Source organism: Columba livia, chromosome 1 (assembly GCF_036013475.1).
Source record: "Columba livia isolate bColLiv1 breed racing homer chromosome 1, bColLiv1.pat.W.v2, whole genome shotgun sequence".
In the NCBI taxonomy this organism is placed as follows: Eukaryota; Metazoa; Chordata; class Aves; order Columbiformes; family Columbidae; genus Columba; species Columba livia.
This window is the reverse complement of record NC_088602.1, coordinates 94,836,482-94,864,162: the sequence shown is the minus strand read 5'-3', so window position 1 is coordinate 94,864,162 and position 27,681 is coordinate 94,836,482. Positions and strand designations below refer to the sequence as shown.

General features: G+C 40.6%; 1 protein-coding gene across 2 annotated transcripts in view; it reads right to left on the bottom strand.

Moving 5' to 3' along the window:
* Nucleotides 1–27,569, bottom strand: part of SH3BGR (SH3 domain binding glutamate rich protein) — a 28,258-nt gene extending 689 nt beyond the window's left edge. Inside the window, exons 1-6 of one of the 2 annotated variants that reach the window (XM_013370075.3) lie at nucleotides 27,401–27,569; nucleotides 21,513–21,698; nucleotides 15,000–15,080; nucleotides 7,838–7,963; nucleotides 3,233–3,262; nucleotides 1,087–1,215 (exon numbers count right to left, since the gene is read on the bottom strand). In XM_013370075.3, the coding sequence (XP_013225529.2) occupies nucleotides 1,129–1,215; nucleotides 3,233–3,262; nucleotides 7,838–7,963; nucleotides 15,000–15,080; nucleotides 21,513–21,698; nucleotides 27,401–27,445 (555 nt within the window). In that variant the 5' untranslated portion in view covers nucleotides 27,446–27,569 and the 3' untranslated portion in view covers nucleotides 1,087–1,128. The remainder of the gene's footprint in view (nucleotides 1–1,086; nucleotides 1,216–3,232; nucleotides 3,263–7,837; nucleotides 7,964–14,999; nucleotides 15,081–21,512; nucleotides 21,699–27,400) is intronic. The other variant, XM_013370076.3, reaches the window with a different exon arrangement.
* Nucleotides 27,570–27,681: the final 112 nt, after the last annotated feature.

Here is a 27,681-nt window from a genome sequence, read left to right as displayed (position 1 = left end):
AACCTATGGCAACTACTTCAGAGGCAGAGTTATGTGGCAATCACACAGGTTCTAGAAAGAGCATATCACACCCTGTGTCTGCAATGAGGAGGGAGTCCTGCCACCCATGGGAAAATCTACTGGAAACTACAACTTTCTTGTAGGTTAATGGTTTTTCCCTAGTAAGTGATAGTCTGATCTTTATTTCTGTGCAGAGGAGAAGAGACAGTAGGAAGATGAAGAAAACCTGAAAATAACATTCGAAACCACATGCTGACAAAACCTGAGCAATGCTGGATGCTCGTAAATCTACACAGGTACAAATTCTGCCTCCCAGAAGCTCCCTGTTTTGAGGTTTTAAAGCCATAATTGGACTAGTTTCTAAGGCAATCAGAGTGATTTTACAGTGTGTTTTATTTCTGATCGGGCTCCTCTCCACTCCAGGATATTTTTTTTTTAACATTTCAATTAAATTTGAGAGAGGTGTTCATTTGAGACATGAAAGTCCTAAAAGTTTGAGTGAAATCAGTAGCTGAGTAAGAAAAGAGAGGGACAAATTCTTATTCCAGATGAAAGAGATGCTGCCAAGAGTCTAACAGTTAAGCCTAACAGTTAAGTTTACTTTTGGTGCATCAGCTGGGCACTTTGTGCATGTATAGCGACCACTCAAGCAGCACACAGCAGGCTGGCTGCTCTTGGCACTGCTCCTGTTTTGGGGACACAGCAGAGAGGTGGGGGCTCCCATGGGGCAGTGCTAAGGAATATGCCGAAAGCAGATACCAGAAGCCTGGCAGTGAGGTGAAGGTTATAAGAGTGATGGGGAATGGATCAAAGGGCCTGGCAATACTTGGTGGATATCATGGATCACAGAGACAGCCGTGTAGAAAAGTCAGATTCACTGGTGCCATAAAAAGGAGGAGAAGTAACAAGCTCATTAAGGCAAACAGGTCCAACTCACTATTATGTGCCAAATGCATAATACCTTTTTTGGCTTTGATACGTTCTTTCCATTCTTGTCGTTGCATATAACAACAATATGTACAAAATTTTCCCATTTATGTTACTTTAAGAACATTTAGAAACTGTGCTGGATATCTTAATAGTTACCTGAAAACCTGTTCAAGAAAGAATGTGTCAAAGGGAAGTGTACTAAGACTCTTCTTGCTCCTCCACCTCTTCATTTTCTTCTCCCTCTTCCTGCTTTTCTTCTCCCTCTTCCTGATTTTCTTCTTCTTCCTTTTTTATAGAAAATAGTTGTATTTATCATGTACGAATTGAAGAAAAAATAACCAGTCTTGAAATGTAGAGCTCTGCTTTTGCAACTGCTATGTTTCTAGTAAATGCAATATTATTAGAGCTTAAAACATAGAACAGAGGAGCAATGTATAGAGCTTCTAATCTTAATATGCCAGGGCTCTAACTTTGTGGAGTTAATAGGCAAGTGCTGGACTATAAGAACTGTCTTCTTAGAGAGGCCAGAACAAGGTACATGGTTAAGCTGTAAAAAGATGTTCAAGATCTAAATGAGTATATGAAATATGTGTAAATATTACAAAAGTTTGCTATTTTTAATTATACGCTTTATTGGAGCAGTAAACAGGTCAAGATTCATGGCATAGGAACTAGATTCTTAAATAATCTAAAAATCATTTGGAGTCAGTGTTGCATCTGTTTCAGAAGTTCTTATTTCTCTCTTTCATGTAGGAGAAATGGCACAATCTAAAAGCAGTAGACCTTTGCTTCAGTCAGCCAAAGGAAGTTATCTGCAAGCTAGTGTTTAAGTAACACAGATGACAATCTGTGTTTATTATCTTCTAAAAGCTAGGAAATGAAGCTTTAAAGTGTAATCCTACTCTGAAAAACAACCAAAAATTGCCTTATAGGCTTCTCTGCTCACTCTCTTCCAGCAAACTCTCGTTCAAAGGCACTCCTTCTGTGTGTATAAGCAAGCTTTATCTCAAAACGTCATACTTTCGTGTACTATCTAGACTGAAAAAGTTATGGAATTTCTTCCTGGCATAATCAACCAATCAAAGAATACAGAATTTGTTTTCAGTCTGGACTGCAGTTAGTATAGGAGCAGCACAGACCTTAGGTTTTCCTCACAGACACACATTGTCTCTGTGAAAGTCACATCCGAGTCGCTCAAGTAAAATCCTTTTTAAACATGTGCATGGGAATGGACCTGTAGTAATCAGATTCTTGGTTTGAATCTTTGTTTTTAAGGGAAAACCATTGCACTGAAGGGTCATCCCTACAAAACCAGAAATGTGATAAGAATGTCGCAGAGGTCAGCTGGATTAGAAGAGGAATATCATCTCTTTCAGCATCTCCCCCCTGGAAAGGTGCCTTTCATGAGCGTTCTTTGAAACAGGGCCAGGCAAGCCCATAGACAAGCAACATCTCTCAGATACTAACAACTTCAGTTCAAAGTCCAAGTTAATTGCCTTTTACAGAAAAAAATGGGTATTTTTCTTGCTTGATGCAGTTGTTAGCAGTGCCAGGGTGCACTAACCAGTCATAGCCACCCCCGCCAGCCCCACCAGGAGCCCCCAGGCTTTGCCCATGGGACCAGAAGCTCCGTTTCAGCTGCCAGGTCCACAATGTGCAGCTCTGGCAATGGGTATGTGTATGTATACATATGTACACATGCATGAGTACACACATATACACGTACGCATTGCAGCTTGGCTATGGGAAGACGTGAATGTATCTTCTCATTAACTGCAGGTTGATAGTGGAAAATAGCCTAAAGTAATCATTAGTTTCACTGGGAGCGATGAAGAAATATTCGAAGCATAAACTGGCAATGCTGGCCAAAGCAGAAAAACCTATAAGGATTTGCACCTCGGTCTTACAAATTCTGGCAAGGAAAATATTTCCCATATAGGCAGAATTGCCTAAATTGTCAGAATGACTCTTTCACACTCACAAGACTAAAAATGTAACCAGTACAGTGTCCGTTAGCGATTGTCGAAGATACAGTTGCCTTGAGAGTCCTTGGAAAATTTGATTAAATAATCTGTTAAATAATTTTTCTTCCATTTACAGTTTTTAATGATTGAAGGCCTATCTTTGTTCCCAAACAATAAGACAATGATATGACCAATAATTACCTCCAGCAGAATAGAACACTAGTACATTTAGTTTCATGAATAAAAATTTACTAACTTTTGAGGGAAGAGATGAGACTGAAAAGGAATTAAATGAACACAAACAAAAGATGAAAGCAAAATGTTAAAATATACTATACCCCTGTTGCTTCATGTTCTTCCTTGCTTTCCTACATAAAAGATACAAAATAAAATGTTTAAAAGACAGAATATCCAAGGTCGTACAGGCAAAACACAGCAGAAATTAAGCACTGAATCCAGGAAAATTATGTGGAGTTCAGTAGACTTATTTTGAGATAATATCCTCCAGATTAACTCACAAAGCACATTTAAGCTAAGCTTTTACTTTGGAAAGGGGCTATAAAATCATTAAATACAGCTCCCTTTTTCTCAGTTACTTCAAATTAAATCTGTTCCATTGACAAACAAGCATTTGGGCAGGGATTTTGTTCGTTTTTTTTCAGGTGGGATTTTCTTTTTTTTTGGTAACTAACTGGTCTGCAAAATGAAAGTTAAAACAGAATTAGACAGAGACTTATCCATGCTATATATCATCAGTCAGAATCTGGCTTGCAATCTGTTAACTGTTGTTGGCTGGAACAGATGCCTTGGCTCAACAGTACCAGAGGACAAGAAATAATATAAACTAAGCTGGTTTTAGACTAGTTTGAGCAAAAGTGATGGAGAAAAAAGAGATAAAAGAGAAAAAATATAAATACACAGTGAATAGAATTTAATGTTCGACACCAAGCTGGCTATTGGAGAGAAGAGCTAATCTTACAGAAAATCCCAGAGAAAGGGCAAACGGAATAGTACCATGCAGAAGGCATGAGTGGTTGATAGGAGTTTGCAGAGAATGAGCTGAGATAAGGAAGTTGAGTTGCAGTGCCAGGGTTTGTACATGGCCTGGGGAATTACTGAGACAGGATCCAGACTTGCATTATAGTACAATATTTTAACAAATTTCTAAAATAATTCTGCCCTGAAGTGAGCCTGATCTGTACTGCAAACTGATTTAACTGGGACACTACTTACAAAATATCCTAAACCCCAGGCTAATATCTGAAGTTAAAATCAGATAGGAAAAATAAAGAAAAATTGTTACCGTCACACTTAGTGACCAGCAGAGCCCTTGCTCTGCCACATGCAGAGAAGGTCACAGTCTTTTCCTCAAAAACAAAGGGACAAAGCAAGAAAAAGGGACACTATGTCCAAATGAAATGGTTCCCCAGCATTCTCTATCAGAGGATGGGAATTAGGAATGAAAAAACGATTAGGAGGAAGTCAAGGATAAGCTTGATGAAGCGATTAAGGAAGGAAAGTGTGCAACAGGTTTAAGGTGAATAAAAATTCCATAATCTAAATAAATCCTAGTGCAGCTGTCCCTTGCTGACCCAGGCTGGACACTGTTCCTGTTACTTACTAATGGATCCGTGTGAGGGACTTTCTACTTCAACATCTGCTCCGGGCTGTCCTGGACGCTTGTGTGAACAAGGGTCTGGAGCTGTGGAAGCCCAGGCAGCCAACATGAGGTGTGTGAAGAACAACCTGTCACACTGTGCCCTCACACTGTGCCCTCATCCCTGCCCCTTCCAAAAGGCAGCTGCTGACTTAAGGTATTTTTTTCTCAGAAGGCTGAGGTCTCTCACTGGTTTCCTCAGGGTCGTGCCAGCCTGAGACAAAAAGCTGGAGCTTCTGGACTCCCGCATCCCCCAGTGAGGGCAGCAGAAGCAGCACGGGAGGGCTGCAGCCCCCACATTGACCACCGGCTGCCATTCCTGCTACTGGAATGCTACTGGAGGAGCCTTCCTGCTGGAGTAGCCTCCTGCTACTGGAGGAGCCTTCTGGAATCCAGGACCCTCCGTGAAGCTCCACAACTGAGACAGCCACAGTTTATTTTGTTATCTGTCTTCTGATCACTGACAAAGACTGAGATATCTTTAATTTGCCAAGATTCTTCTAGAATTTTTCCATAGCACTGGCATTTCTCTGGCAAATCACTGGAGAAAAGCTGTCTTTTTACACCCTGCATCAGAGAGTCGTTTTTAAGCTGGTTTGAAACTGAGTGCTAAATAAGGACAAAACTCCAATACTAGATTCCCACTAGTATATTAATGCAGAAGCAGAACATAAAACTATGATGTTTAAATTACGGCATTTTGATTGGAGGGTTTGTCAAAAGAGTAAGTTGATGCTCTAAAAGGGACCTGACTCTGTTCAAAAGATGCAACTTGTCTGGCTGCCAAACACAGTGGGCCACTGAGAAAAAGGTCACCCTTTCAGAACCCAATATACAGAAACCAGCTCCTAACAAGCTAGGATTAAAAAAGCCACGGGTTGGGGAGCACTTGGAAAACATGTATTCAGTCTGACCAAGCACTCAAACAGGATGTGCTGGGCTGTAGAATGAGAGGAAGAGAGGGAAATACTGAAAATACTGTGTTGATACTACATATATCTTTTAGGACCTAACATCCAGTGAAGATACTCCAATGGCAATCTGACATTCTTTAAATGTACTTAACTTCAGAAAGTCCTGGCCAGGAAATGTTATTCTCTTTTATAAGGATAAAACGAGATACAGAGACAAAAGGTGGAATTCATCTCACTGCAGCTGCCTCAAAGTCATTCTTCGCATCTAAACTTGTCTTTTGTGTGCTGTTTGTAGCCAATGAGAATACCAGAATTTCTACAGAATGATTCACACCATCCCAGCAGAAGTGATGACTGGGATGAACTGTGGCAAGGCAGACAGATGCCACATCACTGAAGTGATTTGTCCCGGGTGACATGGGAAATGGGTGGTGGAAGAGGGTGAAAAATGTTTTTTGTGCATCGCCAGCAGGAGCCACTGGTACCTCGCTGCCTGAAGTGGTGAGTACGAGTGAGACAGGAACAGAAACAGTGCTTTTATTCTTCCCCTAGGAGCCAATATACACTTGACACCATGAAGCTGAGTATCAGTTGGATGATTTCAGGAAGACTTTTCTCCTCCTTATGTAAGACCATTTTAACACTGCCAAGACTGTGCAGGTGAAAGAGGAGGATTTGTAAGACTAACCATGTTTTATGCCCTCATAACCACAGAAGAACCTTGCCTGCTGCTCTCTCCTCTGGCACTCCCCTCCCTGTAAAACTAAAGGAGAATATATTTTCCACTTAGAGCTCCCGCCCGTTCTGTGAGAAATGGAGCAAGGTGCTTGTTGCATAGGAGTGGTATTGCATTATGTCATTACAAAACCTCTCATACACAGCTGCTTGACACATTTGCAGACATGTTCCAGCATTCTGTTCTCATTTGAAGAACATTACAGCAGACTGCCAGCCAGAATGGCAAGTAACCTAATCCAGGCAAGGGATGCACTGCAGTTTTATGCCGGGCTTCTCTTCAGAGCTGAGGAAAAAGGCATGTGATGGCACTCACAAGCCAGCTGATATTTCTAGAGTCATGAAAAGTGCTTGGATATAATTTAAGGAGAAATTTCAGTTCCCACTGAGGTCTGTCTCTCCTCCTTGCCATTTTGAAATATTAAATGGGACTTGCCAGCATGTTAGACTTGCATGGGGCTGTGTAAAAGGGTGCTTTTCCAGCCTAACAATGTCTGGTTCAGTCATTGTTAAAATGGGTAACGGGAAAGGCTTACAGAGAGCTGCTTCCTCTGGCAAAACATCACAGCTAGATGGGAAAAACAAAATCATTTTGGTCGTTAGTGAAAGAGATTATGTATTTGTGACAAATATTCCACTGGGACCATCTGATCTCCAAACCACAGAAAAAAACAACAAGTGTAAGTGCTTGATCCAGCAGTAGGCCTGACTTTTTGGGAAGAGAGTCACCTGACACTGCAGCATCAAAATAAACCCATCTTTAAATGCCAAAGTGTCAGAGCAGCAGGAGAAATAAAGAAGCTGGATCCCTATCTCCAGACACAGGATCCATTTCTGCTTAGTCTCTATTGGGTCTAGAACCTCGCCAGTAACATAGACATCCCACTGAGGAAGAGACCAGCACATAACAGAATGAGCCCTTTTTGCAGGATCCATCTACCCTTCAACAACAAGGCTTTACTGATGTTGGCTAACTGCAGGATATTATACCACAGAATTAAAGGAACTCGGGTGGCTCCTTTCAAGAACCTTTGGCACTGCAGTTTGCGATCTGCCCATGCGACTGTAATATCAGACCGTGATGCAGCCAGAAAGGATAACAACGGTCTCCGTTTCTGCACTGCCCAGGGGTTCCTGCATGACCTGGAGAAGACACTGTCAGACCTGGCTTGCTGCAACAGCAGTCAATGCTGGTACGTGACAACAAACATTAACAGATAGATTTATGAGCACTGCAGATGATGGTCATGGATAGCAGCAAATTTTCCCACACAGACAGGACTCAGATGTCTAGTCCTAAATTACTCTCCATAACTAGAGTTTGGTTCCAAATGAACATAAATAAAACAAAACAAAACAAAAAAAAAGTGCTTGGTAACAAGAGGCAAAAAGAATATGCTAAATAAAGACAACTCCCGTTATTCAAGATTCAAAGATTCAGAGCAAATTTCCCTGGAGTTTTATCTAGGTTTCATATCACTATAATGTCAAATAAAATACACCCAAAAGACTAGCAGGACCACACTGCAAATCAGTCATCCCACCCTGAGGCACACTAGGAGGGGCTGTGGGTTTATGTTTCCTGCTCTTAGCACAGGTAAAACCCTCATATCACAAGGGGAAAAGGGAAAAATTACCTGTTGATCTTCTGATGGTGACTGAGCAGAGTGAGCCTCTTCATGAGCCCCTTCATGAGACCCTTCATCTGCCTTGTCTTCCGTGTGTGCTTCATTTTTGTCCGTGGCATCGGATTTTTCATTCTCCTGACAGCAAAGGAGAGGTCATTGTCAGTCTCATGGCACATAAACAACAACTTACTTCTATAAAACTCTTGACTGTACTGGGAGACATTTTTCTAATTTTGCTTCAGCACTCAAATGAATATGTACCCTTTTAGACATTTTCCTGTGAAAGGAACACTTGTTGGCATGTTGATCTACTGGTAAATGCATGGGTTTCGTGTAGGGAAAACATGAATTCAAGTACTTCTTCCTCTTCAGAGCATAGTAGATTCTCTAACTTTTCTGTGGAAAGTTTAACAGAAACTGATGCTCACTCTGGTGGCACATTCTGGCTTTAGAAAAAAAGAGAGACTTTTTTGCCAGCATGCATTCCAATTTAACTTTATCAAGAAGCTACAGAAAAATAGAATAGAGGATTTCATCCATAGTATTTTGGCTTGTTTAAAATCATTAGGAAACAATCGATCAAATCTATTTATTCCAGCACCATGAACAATCACATCCTAGAAGGCTCTTTATCTTAGGTCTTGTTGTACTTGCAGCCAGGTAGCTGTGAAAGGTCACAGTGGATCACACACTGTGTCAGATAAAAGGACACCTGTATGGCCTCAAGTGGAATAACAGAAACAGGATGAAGTGCAAAGTCACATTATTTGGGACAGGTAGTTCTGAGACAGAGATTAGAAACAGATATTTCTACTGCATTTTGGGAGCTTGTTAGTTGATTATCACCAAAGAAGAAAAAGATGGATGTATTTAAATAATCACAGAATAACTGAGCCATGAATGTGATGCGATAGTGACAAAGGTAATAAATGTGAACTTCAGACATATGAGGTGAGGTAGAGCTGGTAGAGCTGAAAGCAATTTTTAATGTCATTGTATAAGGCCAAGGTGAAACCTCCTCTGGGTCGCTCTGTACCGTTCCAGTCACTCAGGCTCAAGAAAGAGAAATTCAGACTGGAACAGGTGCCCTGGGAGGCTGCAGGAATATCTGAGGGAGTGGAGAGCTTGTCTTATGAAATGGTGACAAAAAAAGCTTCATTACTTTAATCTATTGAAAGTAATGCTGTGAGGGGATATGACGGCTCTCTAAAAATAGATCAGAGTAAACATCAGGGAGGGATAGGATGAGGAAGAGCACGGAGGTAGATGCAAAATGCATACAAACCAGCTGTAAACAAAATTTCTAATCAGCAGCATGAAATTTTTGAAGATCTTTCTAATAGAAAAGCAGAGGCTAAGGACTTAATTCATTAAAAAGGAATCTGACCACTTCTGAAAGGTGCTATCTGGTGTGGTTGCCTCCAGCAACAGAGAATTAGACTCAGGGGAAGTCCTGTGTTGTGTCATCCTAAATCCTACACTTTTCAGGCAGAGAAACATGTTCCTGATAGAAGACGAGTTCCCTTATCATCCCTGTGACCAAGTCCTTACAACTCATCCACCTGGCTGGTTTGGGCTTTTTCTCCTTTTCCATACTTTCATTTGTCTCTATGGCTAAACAAAAGCCCCCAGTCATGATCCCCTGTTCTTCAAGCTTCACAAGTCCTCCTCCAGCGTCCTCATCACATACGATTTCTTCAGCCAGTGTACCTGGCCTGCAGAAGCATGACACTAGCATAGCTACCTGGCTTTTAGCCTCAGAGCAGACTTGGGCGAGCGCTGACTTGGGGACCTTTGTCCCATGATGTGGTGTGCAATGTAAGTCACGCCCTCCTGCTGAGATGCTCTGCTGGATGGGCACAAAAATGATAGAAAGTCAGGAATGTTTGGAAGCAGATATCACAACAGAGTGAAGATGGACAAAATACTTCTGCAATTTTAGCTTTTTCCTGAAATTTCACTGTCTGTAAGGCTTGGTGTCCTTTTGGCTATTTTCTCCTGAAATAAAGGAAAATATGCTTTATAGGTAAAGAACTTGTAATGAAAAGAGAGTGAGCACATAGGTTCATAAGTTCCCCTTCCTCTCCCAGAGAATGACAACAACAATGACAAAAATTCAGCAGCCAGCATCACTCCCCCAGCAGCCCTTCCCAGCGCTGCCCTGCGCTCCTGGCAGCAAAAGCCTGTGCCTGCCGCCTGGTGAGCTGGAGCAGGAGGCTGATCAAGACCAAAGCTTTAGAAATAAAAACATTTCTATCTCACACAATTTGCACACTCCGTTACGCAGCTGCATTAGTGTTTTTGCCAGCATGTGGAGGATGCTTGGGGAGAGGAATGAGCAGCTGGCAGTGAGCAGAAGGAGCCAGCAGAAGGAGAAAAGACCATTTTTTCTGCAATTCTCATGTCAAGTACACATAAAACTGTGGGCTCACTGCACTCTGATGCTGGTGGCATTGATATTAAAAATAGATCTACATAGACATTTGTTTGGCTTAATTTACATCTTGCTTTTCTCTCACAAGCTACCAGAATATTTGAGGATTAAAATTTGTAGTAACACAGACATACATTGAAATTCTCTTGTGCAACATTGTGTTTATACATTGTTTCCTTAAGCAAATGATAGCTTCCTTACAGACACTTACTTTGTAGCAGTTCCTAAAATGAAAATTATAGTGTTCAAGAAAACTAAATTGGTTAGATATTTATTTTGTTTCTTAATGTATCTTAACATTTCTTTTTAAAATGCACATACTCAATATTTTTTGGCAGATGCATAAAATACATAAAAGTAAAGTGGCATTCTAATTAAAATATGCCTATTGTGTAAAACTATCTCAGACGAATCACATACTTACTCAGAGCATAAGGCAAATAGAAGTTGTGGCTGAAATAACTCAACTCTAGAAGCAACGTGTTATCAGCCAGGATACATGCACACACACAGATTCCTTGTTGATTATATGGAGAACTGTGATATTTGGAATAGCATTGTTACACTAGCCCTACAGAGCAACACAAAATTTGATTTTTTAAAATGATGTCCCATTCATAAAGTTTGGCTGAGGAGTTACTTTTCCTTTAAATAAAATGCACATATTGTAAATTAGTAGAAGACTTCTTCAACTAAAAGACTAAAGCTCAAGTATCTATGGATTTTGGGATGTCAGAATCATGAATATTAAGACCAAGAATACTAAGATTAAGGACTTAGGTATATACAAGATTTGAAAACGGATCCTCAGCTCAAATAAATCAGCTTCAGAGAGCAATTGCAAAATGATCTTGCTACAAGCTACTGTCTCTCTGGACTTCTGGGAAACAGAGACAGTATTCCACTGTAGTTAATAAAGTTGTCAAAAACCTTTTTGTTCCTCAAAATAAAAAGTAATTAGTTACCTGCATTCAAACCTTGCCAAGATACTCAGAAGGTATAATGATGCAGCATACTGTTTGACATCTTAGTTTAAGTAACAGACATCTCATCTGTAGAACAATTCACCTGTGTCATTTCAGGAAACCAGTGGTGCAGCCAAAGCTATTAACAGAACGTTCACACAAGACCAGTATTTTGGAATATTTTCAAGAATGTTGAGAACAGTCTTAGACTAAGCATAAACAATGATGGGAGCTTCAAAAAGAAATATACCCACCTTTGGGGGCAGTTGAGACTGACACACCTGACTGTACATACATGCGTATACTGTTGGCACATCACCATTCGTGCCCCTAATCCAAGATTAAATGAGATCATGCAGAAATCTGTCACTAACTTGAGTGATCTTTGGGTCAGGCACAAAGCGTAGCTGTCCTTTAAATCCCAGTGTGCCATGGAACACACTGAGAAGTTAGAAGTATTTAAGATCAGGTATTCCTTCAAGTGAGAAGGTTTTTAAAATTAATAGACTAAACCTATTAACACAAACACTACGCCCTCTTCTGCTCTTAGGCATAGAAAACTCCGCAACTCACCCCTGTTAAATGAGGTTGCAGAAAATATGATAGCTAGTACAATGAGGAGGCAACAGGAGAGAGAGGATGATGTGAGCTAATTGATCCTTTCTGAAATACCAAAAACAACAACTGATTTCCTATAGTGTTACTGAGTTTTATGGCCAAATAGCACCCTTTAGTGACAAAACCGTATTTGGTATATAGGAAAAAATAGTGTGAAGACCTTTGCCCAACTCCCACAGTGTTCTAAACAAACAGCATTTAGATCTTGGGTATTTACACCAAGATCTGCAGAAGTTTCCGTATGTCATCCAGGCATCTAAGTGTTTCACCGTATTGAATCCAAGAATACAGTGATGGCCACAGCAGCTGTCCATCTGTATGGTGGTACCTGACCAGACCTCTTAGCAGAGGTCCGAACACACCTGGCTGCAGGGAGGAGCAGGTCCCTATTTCGGGAGCTGCCTCTCAGCCTGTTTCCCAGCCAGCCTGATTAGCTTTGATGTCGATTTGCTATTTCTTACTAAAACGATTACAGAGTTTTTTTGTAAGTAATAGGATACTTAAATAAGTGCATAAAGACTATGTTGCATGTGTGCTGCAGATCTAAGAAGGATCTTCATATCTGTGTGTATTCAGAGCTTCTTTACATGTGTCTTACAGTTAGTCTGCTCTTTGATGTGTCCTGAACATGCCAGACTCAGCCTGTAAGTGCAGATCAGTTTGCACACTAGGCTCTGGCACTACCAGAGCTCCAATACCAGGCAGTAACACTTCAATGTAAACCCTGGTCAACCAGATCTGATCACATGTCATAGCCACCTAAACCAGAGAGAATCCAGGGCTACAAAAATGTGAATTTTCAAAACTGAAACATGTATTTTGCACTCAGCAGGCTAACATGGCAATGAATTTACCTAGAAGTATTTTGTTGGAAAGATATGATTTGTTGAGGTAGCAGCAAAAAGTTCCTCTGCTTGCTCTAGAAAATACTTCTAAAATAGCCCTGGGTCAGGATGCTAGTGGGTTGTGCTGTGAAACAGCTTCATGGTCATTAAAGAGCTTCTCTACTGCTAGTGCAATATGAGACAAAAGCTGCATGAAGTAGGAAGGAGAATCTCCTGAGGCAAGAGTATAAAACACATTGTTAGCTTCATATTATTTTTTATAATGACTCAGTGAGATAAAAAATACTAGAAAGCAAATGCTTACTGACCGCGCTGTGGTGTTTTCGTGCTTTATAGTTAGTGTATTTTATAAATTACCACCATGTTCCAAAAACAAAATACAATTATTTAAGAAGATATTAGTTGGAAGCCCTGTCATGTGTCATCATCACCATCTCTTCCACATCTGACTTATTATTCCAGATTCATGCTGCTGGAAATCAATGTCACGAGCCATCCTTTGTACTCCATGCTAAGGTTGAATTCACAGCCTAATGAAAGGAAAGCAGAAGCAGTGCAGCAAGGTTATTTGTATGACGAACCACAGCCAGACTGTCAGGCAGTGAAGATGCTGAGAAACTCCTCTGCAATAAATGCTAAAACACTTATATGTGTCTCTTGAATTCAGGAACAGATTCTAAAAGGGAGATGATGTAAATATACTTCTACTCTTTACATGGGTTTTTAAAAAACACTCTCACTTATTTCCATTTTCTGGACTGAAACAATCCTCACCAACACCAATGCAGCAGTTAATCAACATAAACTGTATTTGCTCGCTACCAATAGCACTAACAGTTATCTGCTCAGCAGAATGTATAGAACATATTATTTTCAACATTTACAAAGTTGTCAGGAAGTAGAAACTGTAATAGCCTCTGCTGACAGCTGGGAATGAATGAATTCTAAAAAATTGCTGCTTTGCTTCATAGACACACTATCTAACAGAACCTTGCATGAAGGAGCAGATAATACATGAAGTGGGAAGATGGAAAAATGCAATTTTCTTTATCTCATTGATTCTCCATATATCTTTTACGATGATTATAATATGTAATACGTGTAGTCCTTTAAGCCTTCCATGGCTTTGTGGATGTTAATTAAATGAATTCTCACAAGACCCTTGTGAGGTAGGCGAGTAATTTTTGTTTCCCTTGGTGGGAGATGGCACAGCTGAAGCAGAAAGTTTAAATCACTTGCTCCTTATCACACAGGGAATCAGCGTCAAAGACATTTATAGCAACCGTGGCTCTCCCCTGGGTATCTCTTCATCCGTAACTCGCAAAGCACTTAGCAAAGTCTCCTTTTTCACTCTGCTTTTCCAGAAGAGGAAAAACAGAGACATGTACAACAGTGTTTTACTCAATGTTGCCACACAGTTGGCAGCAGGGTTGGACCAGAAAGCAGATCTCATGCTCCAGGGCACTTCTTCAGCCAGGTCACCACAGTGCAGCAGAGATCTCTGCTATCGTTCTGGCTTATCACTCTCTTGATTCATTTCTTTTGTTGAATCACCCACATTAAAGATGGCAACATTTGGTTATCATGTAACCTGACGTTAGGATATGAGAGCTGTAATGCTCTCAGTTATAAAACTTCTAATTAGAAGGCGGCTCTGTTAAAGATGAAACACATTGCTTCTGCTGAAGGGGGAAAAAAAAAAAAAAAGACAAAGAAAAATCTTTTCCTTTTACCAGAAATACACTAGAACATTGTCAAAATACAGTGCATGGAGGACTTGCCAAAAGGACTTTGTGATGTTCTGGATAAGACTTTAAGCGATCTCCTCAAGGGACAGAGGGAGCAAAGCCCACAGTGCCGGTCTGTGTGTAACCACAGGGGCTGGAAGGGCCCCACACCCCAGCCCCATGGCTGGAAGCCAGTACACACCCTATTTGCTCAAGGTTTGATGCAGTCAGGGAGAAGAGAATGTTTCTTGTATAATAATTAAAACAACCTATACATTGCATTAGGAAATTTTGCATCATTTAAAGCTGAACATGATCAAATACTGCTTTGTCAACAACAACACAAAAAATCTTCAGCTGGAGGCATGGTAACAAGCCTGCAGTGATAGAAGGGAAGAGAGAAGTATTTTCTACTATTTACTGAACCAGCCACTTTTTTTTTTCCTTTAAGAACACTTGGCTGCACCAGCATCTAATGTAATGCTTGTCACTGCTCCTCATTTGACATGCTGAGTCACTACCTATCTCCATCTTTTATTAAAATCAAATAAATGGCCCCCGTGGAAGGATAGCAGTGCATACCTTTATGCCTGGAGGAGGAGCAAGACCCAGGAATGAATAAATAATATTTTCTTCTTTAGCAGAGAAAAAGGATTCAAAATCCTAAAAAAAAAAAAAGAACAAACAAACAATAGAGGATTGGTAACAAAAATCAAATCAAAAGCACAGGAGGAAGAGACTAGCCCAGGCAATTCTTTCTTGTATCGATGAGAATGACAATGCACTTGTACAAGCACCCACATTATCTAAGCCCCAGGAAGAAAATGCAAATAAAGGGAGTTTCGCACTGGCTGGCAAAATGCACAAATGGGCAAATCTCTCCAGAGACTTACACTTTAATTATGTCACATCCATGTCAGAATCAGATAAAATTAAGCATCTCATTTTAATGTGCCTCAGCTGTTCACACCAAAGCAAAGCTATTCCCATTTAAATGTTAAAATAAAACTTGCTGTAAGTAAGAATACAAAATAGATCCTCAAAACCCTGGATAGCTTCATAGCAAATAAAAGGCAATAGACTCCATAACAGCACACGTGAAATGATGAGGAAAATGTTTCTTTTAAAGAAAGGCACTCTGGTTAGAAAATGCAGTTACTTTTCAGACAAACATAGCAAACAACTATGTTGTTTCCTCTGACATGTAATTCTGTGATTCTGTGTGTATGTAAATCCAAAATATCTTGTTCACACGTGAACCAAAGTCATAAATCATTACATTAAATGCCCATTTTCTCTTCAGTGCTAATATAACTGAAAAGATGTCAGGGATGGCTCCTATCCTACCATCTAGAACTTGCATGGTCTTTACTGTATTCACCTGTACAGCTTCCCTATCAATTAAGGAAGCTCTGATATCACTAGCTTGTTACTGGGAAGTTCATAACTAACACCTTACATGGGTAAAAATCCACATGTTTTCAACACCTCAACAGAAACTCTGGTCATAAGTGACCAGCCCACAGCCAGACAGCAGCTCTGTGTAGGACAGAAGACTGAATGCATGTCTGCTGAATTCTAGACTACTGTCTTGACCATGTTATCATCCCCCCTCTCACCCCAAATAACTCCAAAAATAGAAGCCTGTAAATAATAAGGTGCTGACTCATCCTTGAGACTTGTTTGTAAAGCTGGGTTAGGACTTGAGCTGTTTTATTGTGCTGTTCTAGTATTTCGAGAGAAAAAATTATTGGCCAAGGCTAATCCTAGGGAAAAGCTGGAGCAGATGGTTTAGAAGTCACCTTAATATCAACAAGACTGGAATCAATGTCATTTCAGTCCAGTTTGGAAGAGGCAACATAGATTAACAGACAGGATAAGTGACAGCCCGTTTCACTGATTTATCTAAGGGACAGAAGAGCTTTCATGCAGACCTAGCTACAGGCAGTGGGGACTGCCCGGCCCTGGGAGAAGCCCCAGAGCACATTTTGCCCTGACCACATAGAACACCTGCTGCTGCTGCAGGCCACCCGTTTCTCAAAGCATCTCTTTGCTGTTTTCACGTTGCTGTAGGGTTCTTCTTCTCATCTAACTCAAGCCCGCCCTAAGTATTTAAGAAAGCCAGCGTCCAAAGTCTAATCCACAAATTTAGGAGCAATACAGCAAATGAGAACAGGACAATTTTCTGCAATTCGAAGGGCTGGAATTTGACATGGGCCTTTGGCAGGCCAGAGAAACATGGGAAACATGGTACAACATATCAATAGCTGGGAAACAAAGAGAAGACTGTAACAAGAAAGGGCCATGAACTGGACCCATTTTATACATCTTGTTAATTCCTCCTCAGAGGAAAATCAGCAGATGGCAAGTGCACTAAAAATCTCCAGAGACATGCAGCCTTGTAGACAATGAGACCCCAGGACACAAGCAAGACGTGTGAATGACCAGATGAACTCCTTATCAGAACAGGAGACAATTTTCTATCATATCAGGTATTCCTTGGTAATTGGTAATGTACAATGACATCCCACAGTAAATGTGGTATCTTGCAGTAATTGGAAGGTCACTTAACCTTGCTTACACTGAGGAGTAAGCTATTGTGTATTTAGCATGGGGTAAAAGCATGACTACAGTGACCATGGAATAGTTCTTGTATTGTGTATTTGCACTCTTACCTTCCTAATGGTGACTCATTCATACCTCCACTTGGTGAATGACCAAAGGTAGGTAGTAAGAAAAACTAGTAGGTAGTAAGAAAAACTAGTAGTTTTTCTTTATGATATGAGGGCATATGCACATATACTCTCTACACTATCATCCTTTGGATGACCACTGCAGAAATGCCAGACAGCCAAACAGTAAACTCCATTTGGACATCAGCAGGAAGTTCTTCTTCACGAGTGGTACGGTACCAGGTCAGAGCGCACAGAAAGGGCATGGAAACATCATCCTTGGGGACTTCTGAAACTCACATGGCCAAAGCCCCAAGCAACATACGCTAACTTTAAAGCTATCTCTGTTTTGAGTGGCAGGCAGACTACAGACCTCCAGAGGTCCCTATGATCTCCATATATTTGACTTTAGCAGCTATATGAAGCATCAAATGAAAGTCTTACCTAATAATACAGAGATTCTTTAAAAAAAAATATGTACATGGGTATTTTATTCTATGGATTTCAGTTTACAGAGGAAAACACAGATTTCATCTTACAGAGAAAACCAGAAGTTTACATTTCATTTCTTCCTCAGTTTTCTAGGGTTTTTTGTTAAGCAAAAGCAGAGACAAGAGCAACAGAGTGCTCAATATATTTAGAAAGTGACACAGATGCAGACGTCTGTCTAGACATGAGCAAAGAATCAGCTTAAGAAAAAGAGCAAATAAGAACATAATTGTCAACACTGATGGATTAGAACGGATACTTGACATTCATGCTATAGCCAGGCATACAAAATGAATCCATTTCTAATCTTTCTTCAAGTGGCAATACCAAAGATCTGAAAGAAAAATAAGATCCAAGCTATTTATAAGACAGACTTAAGCTTCTCTGACCTTGCAGAAAAGCTACTCACAGTTGGTATATTTTCATGAATGCATTTGTAAGAAACCTCCATTTTACCACAGAAGTTAGGAAGCAAAGCAGCCCTTCAGGGTCAGCCAGAAGATGTAGATACTTCTGTGTATCAGGGGAAGAGATTCGCAACAGGACTGTCATGTCAGTCTATCCCAGCACACGAAGTCTCCTCACCTGTCCCCAGTATCCCCTCTTTGCTTAACCCCATTCCAAAATTTCACTGAACTGCAGAACACGGGACTGGTGAAGATCTCAAAGGACCCTTTCTCCAAGGCAGGAACCACTACACTGTTCCCAATAGGTGTTTCTCTAATCCATTGGTAATGACCTTTAATGAGACAATCTCCTGAAAACTATATATTTTTTCCTGGTGTCTGACTTAAACCTTTGTTGCTGCATTTTTTGTCATTACATCTTGCACCAGCTCCAGTGGGTGTGGAGCAGAACATATTTTACAACATCTTGGAACTACAGGATAATTCAGGTGGGAAGAGACCTCAGGAGACCATCTAATCCAGTCTCCTGCTCAAATCAGGCTCAATACTGAATTCAGACCAGTAATTAATTCCTTTTCCTGCAGTCCTTAAAATATTTGAAGGTTGTCATGTCTCTCTCCAAATCCATCTTTCTCAGGATGAGGAAGGAAATCTTTTATCTTGAATTTTCATCTCCCAAGGCCAGAATGCTGCTAATGTGTATATACGTGCACATATCTGAATGGGAACTAAACATACAGGACAATAGATAGGAAGGAAAGTGAAGGAAAACAGTGATCTCAGAAAGGAGAATGAGCACAAATGAAATGTAACAAGTTTGGCCTTAAAAAAAGGGGTACTTGGGAATGAGGAAAGAAAACAAAAACTTGGGAAGGAGAAAAAGAAATTGTCTTACCAAAAAAAAAAAAAGGTGTAAAGAGCTTGAGTTGTTTCATGCAGCAAAATGAAGATTAATAGAGAATTTGATTCCCATGTATTAATACATTGGACTAGAGCTGTTTAAGCTAAAGGGTTATTTTGGCACATCAGGAAATGGGTATAAACTGGCTGCATATACCCAATTCAAAGGTTCCTAGATATCATGAGACTGAGGCCCTTGAAGACTGTACTAACAAAAGCAACACATTTTAAAGGGACTTTCATGAATTCAGGATACTGGACTGGAGCCTATGACTCAGACAGATCTTTGCAATACTCAGCCCTAATTCTAATGAAGTAGCTGAGGACGAAGGAACTGGGACACAGGAGAAGCATTAAGATGTAACATGTAAACCCTAAACAGCATAAAAGAATTCTAGACTTCAGAATGATGGGTCTGTTGGACCTGCACATGTTATGCAGAGAAGTACAATGCAAATTCCCAGCTTTATGTTACAGACATGTTACAGAAGACTTGGAGGAATTTTGCACCAGTCTGCCAGCCCCTGACTGTGTTCTCAATCAGCCCACATAATTCCACTCCACAGTCACTGTGCAGCTCTTTTACGGCACTCTCCCATCAGGAGAAAGGTAAGGCTTCTGTACAGGTATGGATATCCTTACCTTATTTATTTGGAAATAATGATGCTATAAATTGATCTTTGCTATGCACCCACTGGGATCACTAGCAATGAGCTTTGAGAGCTGGGTACACTAGAATTCTGGAGACTTTTAGAGTACTGGAAAATTTGATTTAGTTTTCAAATCAGTAGCTGCAACTGCTTTCTGGACCCGTTTGCACATGACTCCTTAACTGAAATAAATTTCAAGATGTAGATAGTTTACTCCCTGAAATAGCTTCAGACATGGAGTAAAACCAGTATATTTGTCATTTACTGGCAAGGCTGACCAGCTGCAACACTTTGTAAGGCAATTATTCTTTAATTCACTACATAACTCCTCCAGGGAATATCAGAAATATTTATTGCAACATTGGCTACCACAAAATCCAGAGTAAAATATATCAAATTATATGTTTTGTTGGTGCAGATTGGATGTTGAAATGCACATGAACTCTAACTTACCAAGTTCTCTTTTAAGATTCCTATGAGAAACTGAGTAAACAATTGCACTGCATTATTCATACAAGCAACTTTTGCTCTGAGAGTACTGAACTTAATTCTGAAAACTTAGTGGCATGTAAATCCCTTCTCTCTCAAAACAACCTTTGCAGTAGTTCACACTGGATTTGTGGAGTAACTTAAACCTGGGCTCACTATGTGATCTGCGTTTCAGAGTACTTTGCAAGTTCATTTCAGCAATCATATCAGAGTACTTTCCAGACTATCTATTTCCATGCACACTATGAGAAAAAAATTGTCTCAGATATCTCTTTTGATTCACAATCCTAATATTTATGCTGGTACAGTATTATCTATCACTGATTTGAACAAACTCTCTGAAGAGAAATAACCTGTTACAAGCATATATGAAAATAAAAAAGCATCTGATGAGTGTTACAATTTCTGTTATAAAGAGTTGGATATTTATTGAATAAGCAATATAATTTCAATAATTCAAACCACATAGCAAAACTATTCCAGTCAACTATAACTCCTATTTTTTTGTATAGCAAAATAGAAATAACCCCTGGTGCCTTAGACATCTACTTGACTTCCTAGCAGCCCAGTTGAGTCAAAGAATCACAAAATGGTTGGGGCTGGAAGGGATGTCTGGAGAGCATCTAGTCCACCCCACCTGCTAAAGCAGGTTCACCTGGAGCAGATCACACAGGAATGTGTCCAGGAGGGTTTTGATGTCTCCAGAGAAGGAAACTCCACAACCTCCCTGGGCAGCCTGTTCCAGTGCTCTGGCACTCTCAAAGTAAATAAGTTTTAGCTCATTGGAACCTCCTGTGCTCCAGTCTGTGCCTGTTGCTCCTCATCCTGTCACTGCGCATCACTGAAAGGAGTCTGGTCCCATCCTCTTGACACCCAGCCTTCTCCGGGCTGAACAGACCCAGCTCTCTCAGTCTTTCCTCATAAGAAAGATGCTCTAGACCCATAATCATCTTTGTAGCCTGCTGCTGGACTCCCTTGAGTAATCCCTCATGGTCCACATATGGCTACCCTGAGATTTGGTGTGAAGAAGCCATATTCACCCAGACAGCACTGCCTTTGGTCTCCAGGAGCTGAAGTGAAAGTGCAGGCACAGAGCCAGCAGCAGGACCACTTGTGAGTGAGCTACACAGCAGGAGGTAGGAGAATGTGAGAGGAAAACACTGAGCTCCTCACAGGCGGCAAACTCCACACCTTGCAGTGAGCTCTATGTCCTCCACAGGCTCTGGGTCTGCAGGGGAAAATCCATACGGTCTGTTCAGCAGAGTTTCTCTAGCCAGTTTTCCCTCCATGTATATTTTTCTCTTAAAACAGAATAATATTTTGGTTTACTGCTTTTCTGTGCCTAAAGAAATGTTTTGTAAGAATTGTTCTTTCAAAGTGAATCTCAAAGTGTTTTAAGGAGTTGAACACTTCCTACTAATGGAAAAGAGTCCCTTTCTGTGAAAGAAGACTCTCTGAAGATATTTGAATTTCCAAACAGCTCCTTACCCCACAGTACCGCTCCTCATTGAAGATCTGCGGAGGGAGGGGAATTCCATTTTGAGGCTTTTTTTCACCTGGGACATTCTCTCTCATCCACTTCCTGTTGTCTTCATCACCTGCTATGTCCATTTGCTGGAAGTCAATCTTGTTGGCCTCTAAAAAGCCCACTACTTCTTGCTGCTTCTTTTTGATCTGGTTAGCAAAGAGGAAAAACAAAATTCCTTCTTTTAAAAGAAAGCTGTTTTCTAAAAGCAGTTGCTATTACAAGCAGAACTAATGCAAGTATGTCAGGTTGGATCCACTACTCTAGTAGCCCCTAAACTCTTTGAAGCTGGGATTCAGCACTGCTTCTCAGCACCCAGAGCTCTGCCATTACTTCCCCCCACCCGCCTCCCAGCCTCTTTCTTTCCTCCCTGGAAGCAGAGATACCTTCATCTAAGAAACGAGGCTCAGCAGAAAGCCTCCTACTGTTCCTGGATCCGTGGGTGTGGTGTACAGATACTTAAGCCAATCCTGCCTAAAGTCAATGGAGGTCTGAGAATGTACGTAGTCTCCTCAACATGTAACAGTCCCATTTTTCCTACTTATTACATATGACATTTAGCTTGCTGTGAGCCCCATGTTTCTCTCTGTCCCTGTTCTTTAATGCAACCATAATTAAATAAGTGAAAGCTCAGTGGAAACCCAGTACAGCTTAAGTCCTGTGCTTGAATATTTCCAACATTACAGAGCGATGTTCCAGTTGGACCACAAAGAACATATTACATACAAATAAAGCATGCTATACACAGCTTCTGCGCCACCTAAAATTCAAGTATGGCCCTTGTTCGCTTTGATGCCAGTTCTGCATGGAACTAGGATGCGGGCATCAAGCTTACCACCTATCCCTTTACTCTGAAGATATACTACCCACTATAGTTCTCTACTAAAGGAATGCTCCTCCTAATTGACACGTAAAGAATGTTGCTGTTTTGTATGTGGCTGACTTGTCTAACAGCTGCAAGGCCAAACTTTAGCCCTGCAAGTACTGCAGCATTCGAAGCAAGCACTGTTTGGACTCATCTGTACAAATTCTATCAAACTGCTCTTTGGTCACAGAGAACTAAATTGCTCTCTAGCACAACCACGTTCCAGACATGACTCTCTTCTCCTCCCAGCTGTGCTACTCCATGCAGTGTCTATATAGCGCCCTAGATAGACAGTGGCCAGAATGATGTATCAAGGTCATTTTTACATATAAGCCATCATATGATTTGAAACCATGTCTTCCACAAGTTAGGCATCTGAACAACTGATTTTAAAGTGACACCGAGCTAGTGTAAATCAGTCTGAGACAGATAAAGAGACAGGAAATAATTCATGCATTACGTATTTCTATAATCTAATAAACTTGAAAAGATGAAGTAGAGTGATAGCCTACTATATTGGAAGAATGAATTTTTGTGATTAAGAATAAAACTTATTTTTCTTATTTAAATAAGGAAGTATCTATCTATGCAGCTATGGTTGCTTATAAAAAATAACAAACATAAAATGTTGCACATTTTTATGGTAACAACAGAGGTTTATGGTGAGATTAAAAAAGTACATCACTTTGAATGGAAACACTAACCCAAAGCATTCAAAAGCCGTGCAGCTGACAGACCTCAAAGGTGCTTAATTATGTATTTATTTTCACTTTTTAAACAGAGGACATTTTCTTAATGGCTATTTAGCTGCAGAGTCATTTGCAGAACACATTCAGGTGGCAGAAAGGATCATCTGAGGGACTTCACTGGAGGAAGTGGCAGGATAGTATTCATATAAATGGTTAATAAAATCTGCAGGAGCCGGTAGTAAGAGTTTCGCCACATGCTCTGAAAGCCAGTGTACTCAAGTGCTGTCAGCTGCAATTTCAGCGTCAGCTTGTCTCTTTGGACACAGGCACTGAAGTAGATATGGCTCCTGGAATAGCTCTTGCTCCAGACAGATAGTGCCTCTGAGGAGATAAAGCAAACTGAGCTACAGATTCTGTGCTCCCTTGCTTGCATTTGTAGCTATAAATTTTAGAATTAAACCCAGATAAACAATTTTTCTTCAGGCTGGGTTCATAATAAACAGAAGGTTCAGACACCACCAGGACTGAAAGCAAAAATCAGAAGAGGGTTGTGTGAAAGACGAATGCTAAGGAAAAAAAAAAAAGTTACATGTAATTATGACTATATAATTCTGATAACAACACTAAACTATGCAGAAGTACTATGTTTTCAGGCTTACAATTACTAGAGTTGAGGCAGAGCAAAAAGTTGGGACACATGTTAAGTATGAAACCATAGAGCAAGCCCCTGCTGTGGCTGGCACTAGGTAGCTGGTCAACCAAAAAAAATCTCTCCAGCAAACAGCACTCAGAAAGGGAAATCTTCAAGGACATAACAACCCAGAGGACATGCAAAGGTTTTCCCAGAATGGATGAGATTGCAGGAGCTTGTTTGTGCTTTCACTTGTCTCTTATGATAGGGGAAAAATTCTGATTACTTGGGCATATATTCCCTGAAAGTGGTGGTGAGCAGAACATATTCTCATCAACGTCATTTCCCCTTTCAACAAAGCTTAGGTTCCACCATCCCTAGCTTCTAGTCTGTTAAAATAAGAAAAAACTGTTTAAAATAAATATCATCTTGCTAGAGTGTAAGAGCTGCTGATACTATTAGTTTTACCTAACGCAGAATTAAATACTATTATCTAAACCTCATAACCCAGAGTGTTTGTGTTGATCAGCTGCCTATGGCAGAGGCAAACAGTACACAGTGAACAACTCACAGCAAGATGAACATTAATGTTGGTAGGCGGAGTTGCTGCAGCTCCTGGTTCTAACACCGCACAACCAACCTATTTCTGATAATTATTTATCACATATTTAACCTCTGATTTGATTGTAATTTGAGCTTGAGTTTATATATGGCTAGATTCAGAGTCATGGATGACAAACTCCTACTCTTTTTTTTAGAGGATATAACTGGAATGTTCTGCATTTTCCTCAGTCTTTCTTAGTCCTACAGATTTGAAGGTGGGAAAGTTCATAAAATGTCGTTAAAAAAAATATGGGAATAAAAGGATTTTAGAGGTGCCCTAACCATTAGCAACAGTAAGCAAGACTTTGGGAGACTTCCTCAGTGTAAGACATGAACCCCCTTTCTCCCATAACTCATGGTACCTTAGAACTATTTCTAAACACCTCTGTGGCTAATAACAAAATTATTTTTTTACTGCTTCTTTCAAGCCAAGCATTTAGTACTTTTTAGTGATATAAATGTCCCCACTTCTGCTTGCCTCAATGACTAGTTCAATATCAGGTAAGTTTGGAGCAGAAAGATAACAAAGCTGAAGTTATTTAAAATAAATTTCTGAATCACTGAGGGGGAAAAATACAGACTGAATATTTGACCTAGAGCCACAGCGAATTATATCATTCAAGCATTAACCAGAATTTTACTGGGTTCACTGCATTCACTTTTTAAAAAGTATTTATTAACATGATAACCAGCTGCAATTAGTAGGGTGACTGTGCAGTACATAGAATAGAAACACTTTTCATTCTTTACACCAGCGAAGGCTGGGCCCATCTTATTTTGAAATTCAAAATGGACAACATGCATTTGATGGAGAGCAGCCACAGTGAATAGAGCACCACTGCTACTAGGACAATTTAGACTTCCAATTTAAGCTCTTCAGGGATTAAATTCATTCTTCTCAGGAAAAGCTGTACAAGGCTGATAAAAAATTTGTTTTTAATAAGATTTTAGTGAAATATTGGGCTTTGTGCTGGCTCCTTGCATGAGTGAGTTTTGTTTTATGTATACAAAAACTCATTAAAGGTTCATTGAAAGGATACCTTCCATCCATTTTAATCAGTAAATGTGGAAAACTACTCCGGCCGCACATTGTGTTTACTTGGCATTGCAATTACATATCAGTAATCTGAACACATGCTGCCTTCTGAGATTGCTACAGCTATACATAGACCAAATACACCAGAGAGGAGGAAATACAGAGGCATATTGCTATGTAAAGATGCCATACCCTTCCTTCCCGTGTACGTCTAGGATCTGACTAACAGCTTTCGTGGGCTGCTAACGCACAGTGGAGATCGGCATTAACAAGCTTAAAACCTATTATAATTCACTGGCATTAGCTATCTCTCTTAGTGGTAATAAACCTCAGTAGCAATGCTTAACAGCCCAAAATGGCTAGGTAAAGCTGAACATTGCCCCATGTTCACTGCAGCACCCACATCCCTTCACTGTAGCCCAAGAGGAAAGCAGTGAGAGCTGCTGCCTGGGAGGAGACACACGGAATGTGTACAGCAAAGATCTTGGTTCGGCTGGTGCTAAATAGCTGATATGCTTAGTTTTAATTGCGTAAGTGATCTCTGAATGTCAGTGTCTAACCAAAGCACTCATACAACTGCCTTGCTGAACTACAGCCCTTGCACCTCGAGTGGCAGCAGCACATGCCTGTGGCACAGGAGATGATGGTGGCCCCAACACACACCCCACACCCACATCTGCACCGGGATTTTGGTCACGGTCACCACTTTTGCCAGAAAATGGATGAGTGGCAAAGGAGGTAGAGACAACTCTTTCCTGGACAGCCAAAGGAGACCAAAACAGGAGAACAAACAGGAGCAAAATGACTGCCAAAGCACTGCGTATGGCAATTTATAAAGCTACTTGAGCAGTAACTGCTAGATTACAAAATACCAAATTTGCAGTTTCCAACCCCCTCTTCATTTTTCCCTTTGCATCTCAGGTTTCATATTACAAAAAAAAAAAAAAAAAAAAAAGAAAGTAATGCTAAAATGTCAATAGCACATTTAGAGTGTTTGCTTAGCAATAGGCTGGCAAGACAAGGTGATGAGAGAACTGCAAACATCCTCAGCTATATTGCAATTTGAATTTCAGTGAGTGAGCCCCCCATTCATTTTCTAGAGATGATGGCCCCATGAACAGTGGGTATTTTCTGGACCTTTTCAATTCTGAAAGCTTCTCGAAGACACAGAGCTGGTGTCAGAGAGAGATGTCATTACAGCTATGTGCAAACCGCAGCCAGTTTGTTTAGCCATGTCACTGAGAGTGTGTGGCTGCCAAAGGAAAACTGCAATCTGAGCTCATCTGGGAATTGGATATAAAAGGAAACAGTCCCTTCCCAGTTCCCACCTCCCTCGGACTTCCAGCCTCCCTACTATTCACATGCCCTTCCCTTCATCTGATAGACTGTGCTGACAGCTACAGCAGTAGATCTCAACACTAAAACCATTAGCATAGAATTTCAAGAGACACATAACACACACACAAAACCCTCAAAACAAAACAAGGGAAAAACTAAACAAAACAAGCAGCACCAAAAACCTAGGGAAAGGGTGGGGGATAGGGAAGAAATTTATTTTCTGCATAGCCTTATTCAGCTTACTTTGTCTCCAGGCTGTTTCTTAGACACAGTTCCCCTTTTGCAGGAGCAGTGTCCTAAAGTCTCTATTAAAAACAAATACATAAATTTCTACTGCAAACAATCTACCTTAGCTTTTGTGCACATACAATATCCACTTTTTCCTTCTTCAGTGAATATATATTCCATATACTTTTTCAAACAGAAGTAAATCTATTAAATGACAGATCATTTATATGTAAATATCATACCTGTAGTAAAACCTCACACGCAAGCAAGCCTGCACTAACAGGAATTCTCTACAGCTTGAGCAGCTTTCAAGAATAAGGTGTGCAATGAAGATCAGAAGAAATCCAATGGATTTTGGGTTTTTTTCTGCATGCAAACTCAGGTTGTCCTGGGATTTTCTAGGCTAATTTACCAACCTGATCCCAGCAAGAGAGAGGAGTTATGTTAAATGAGACACCTACCGCTGTAGACCCCGAAGATGTGGCTACAAAGACTTTGATCACCATGTTAACAGTGATGAAAATGAATCAGCAGAGCACGCCTGCTATCCACAAGTCACCACAGTCCCAAGAGGAATGAAAGCGCTCTGCAGCTCCTGGGCTAACCCCGGTCCTAAATGAATGTCCCCCCGGACCACCCCCCCAGCAATCCAGCAGCTTTTGCCTCTCCCTGGAGCCCTGGGTTTTCCCACTCCATTGGCTCCTCAGTATTTTGGGACGAGGAGCCAGTAGAGGATTGGTTG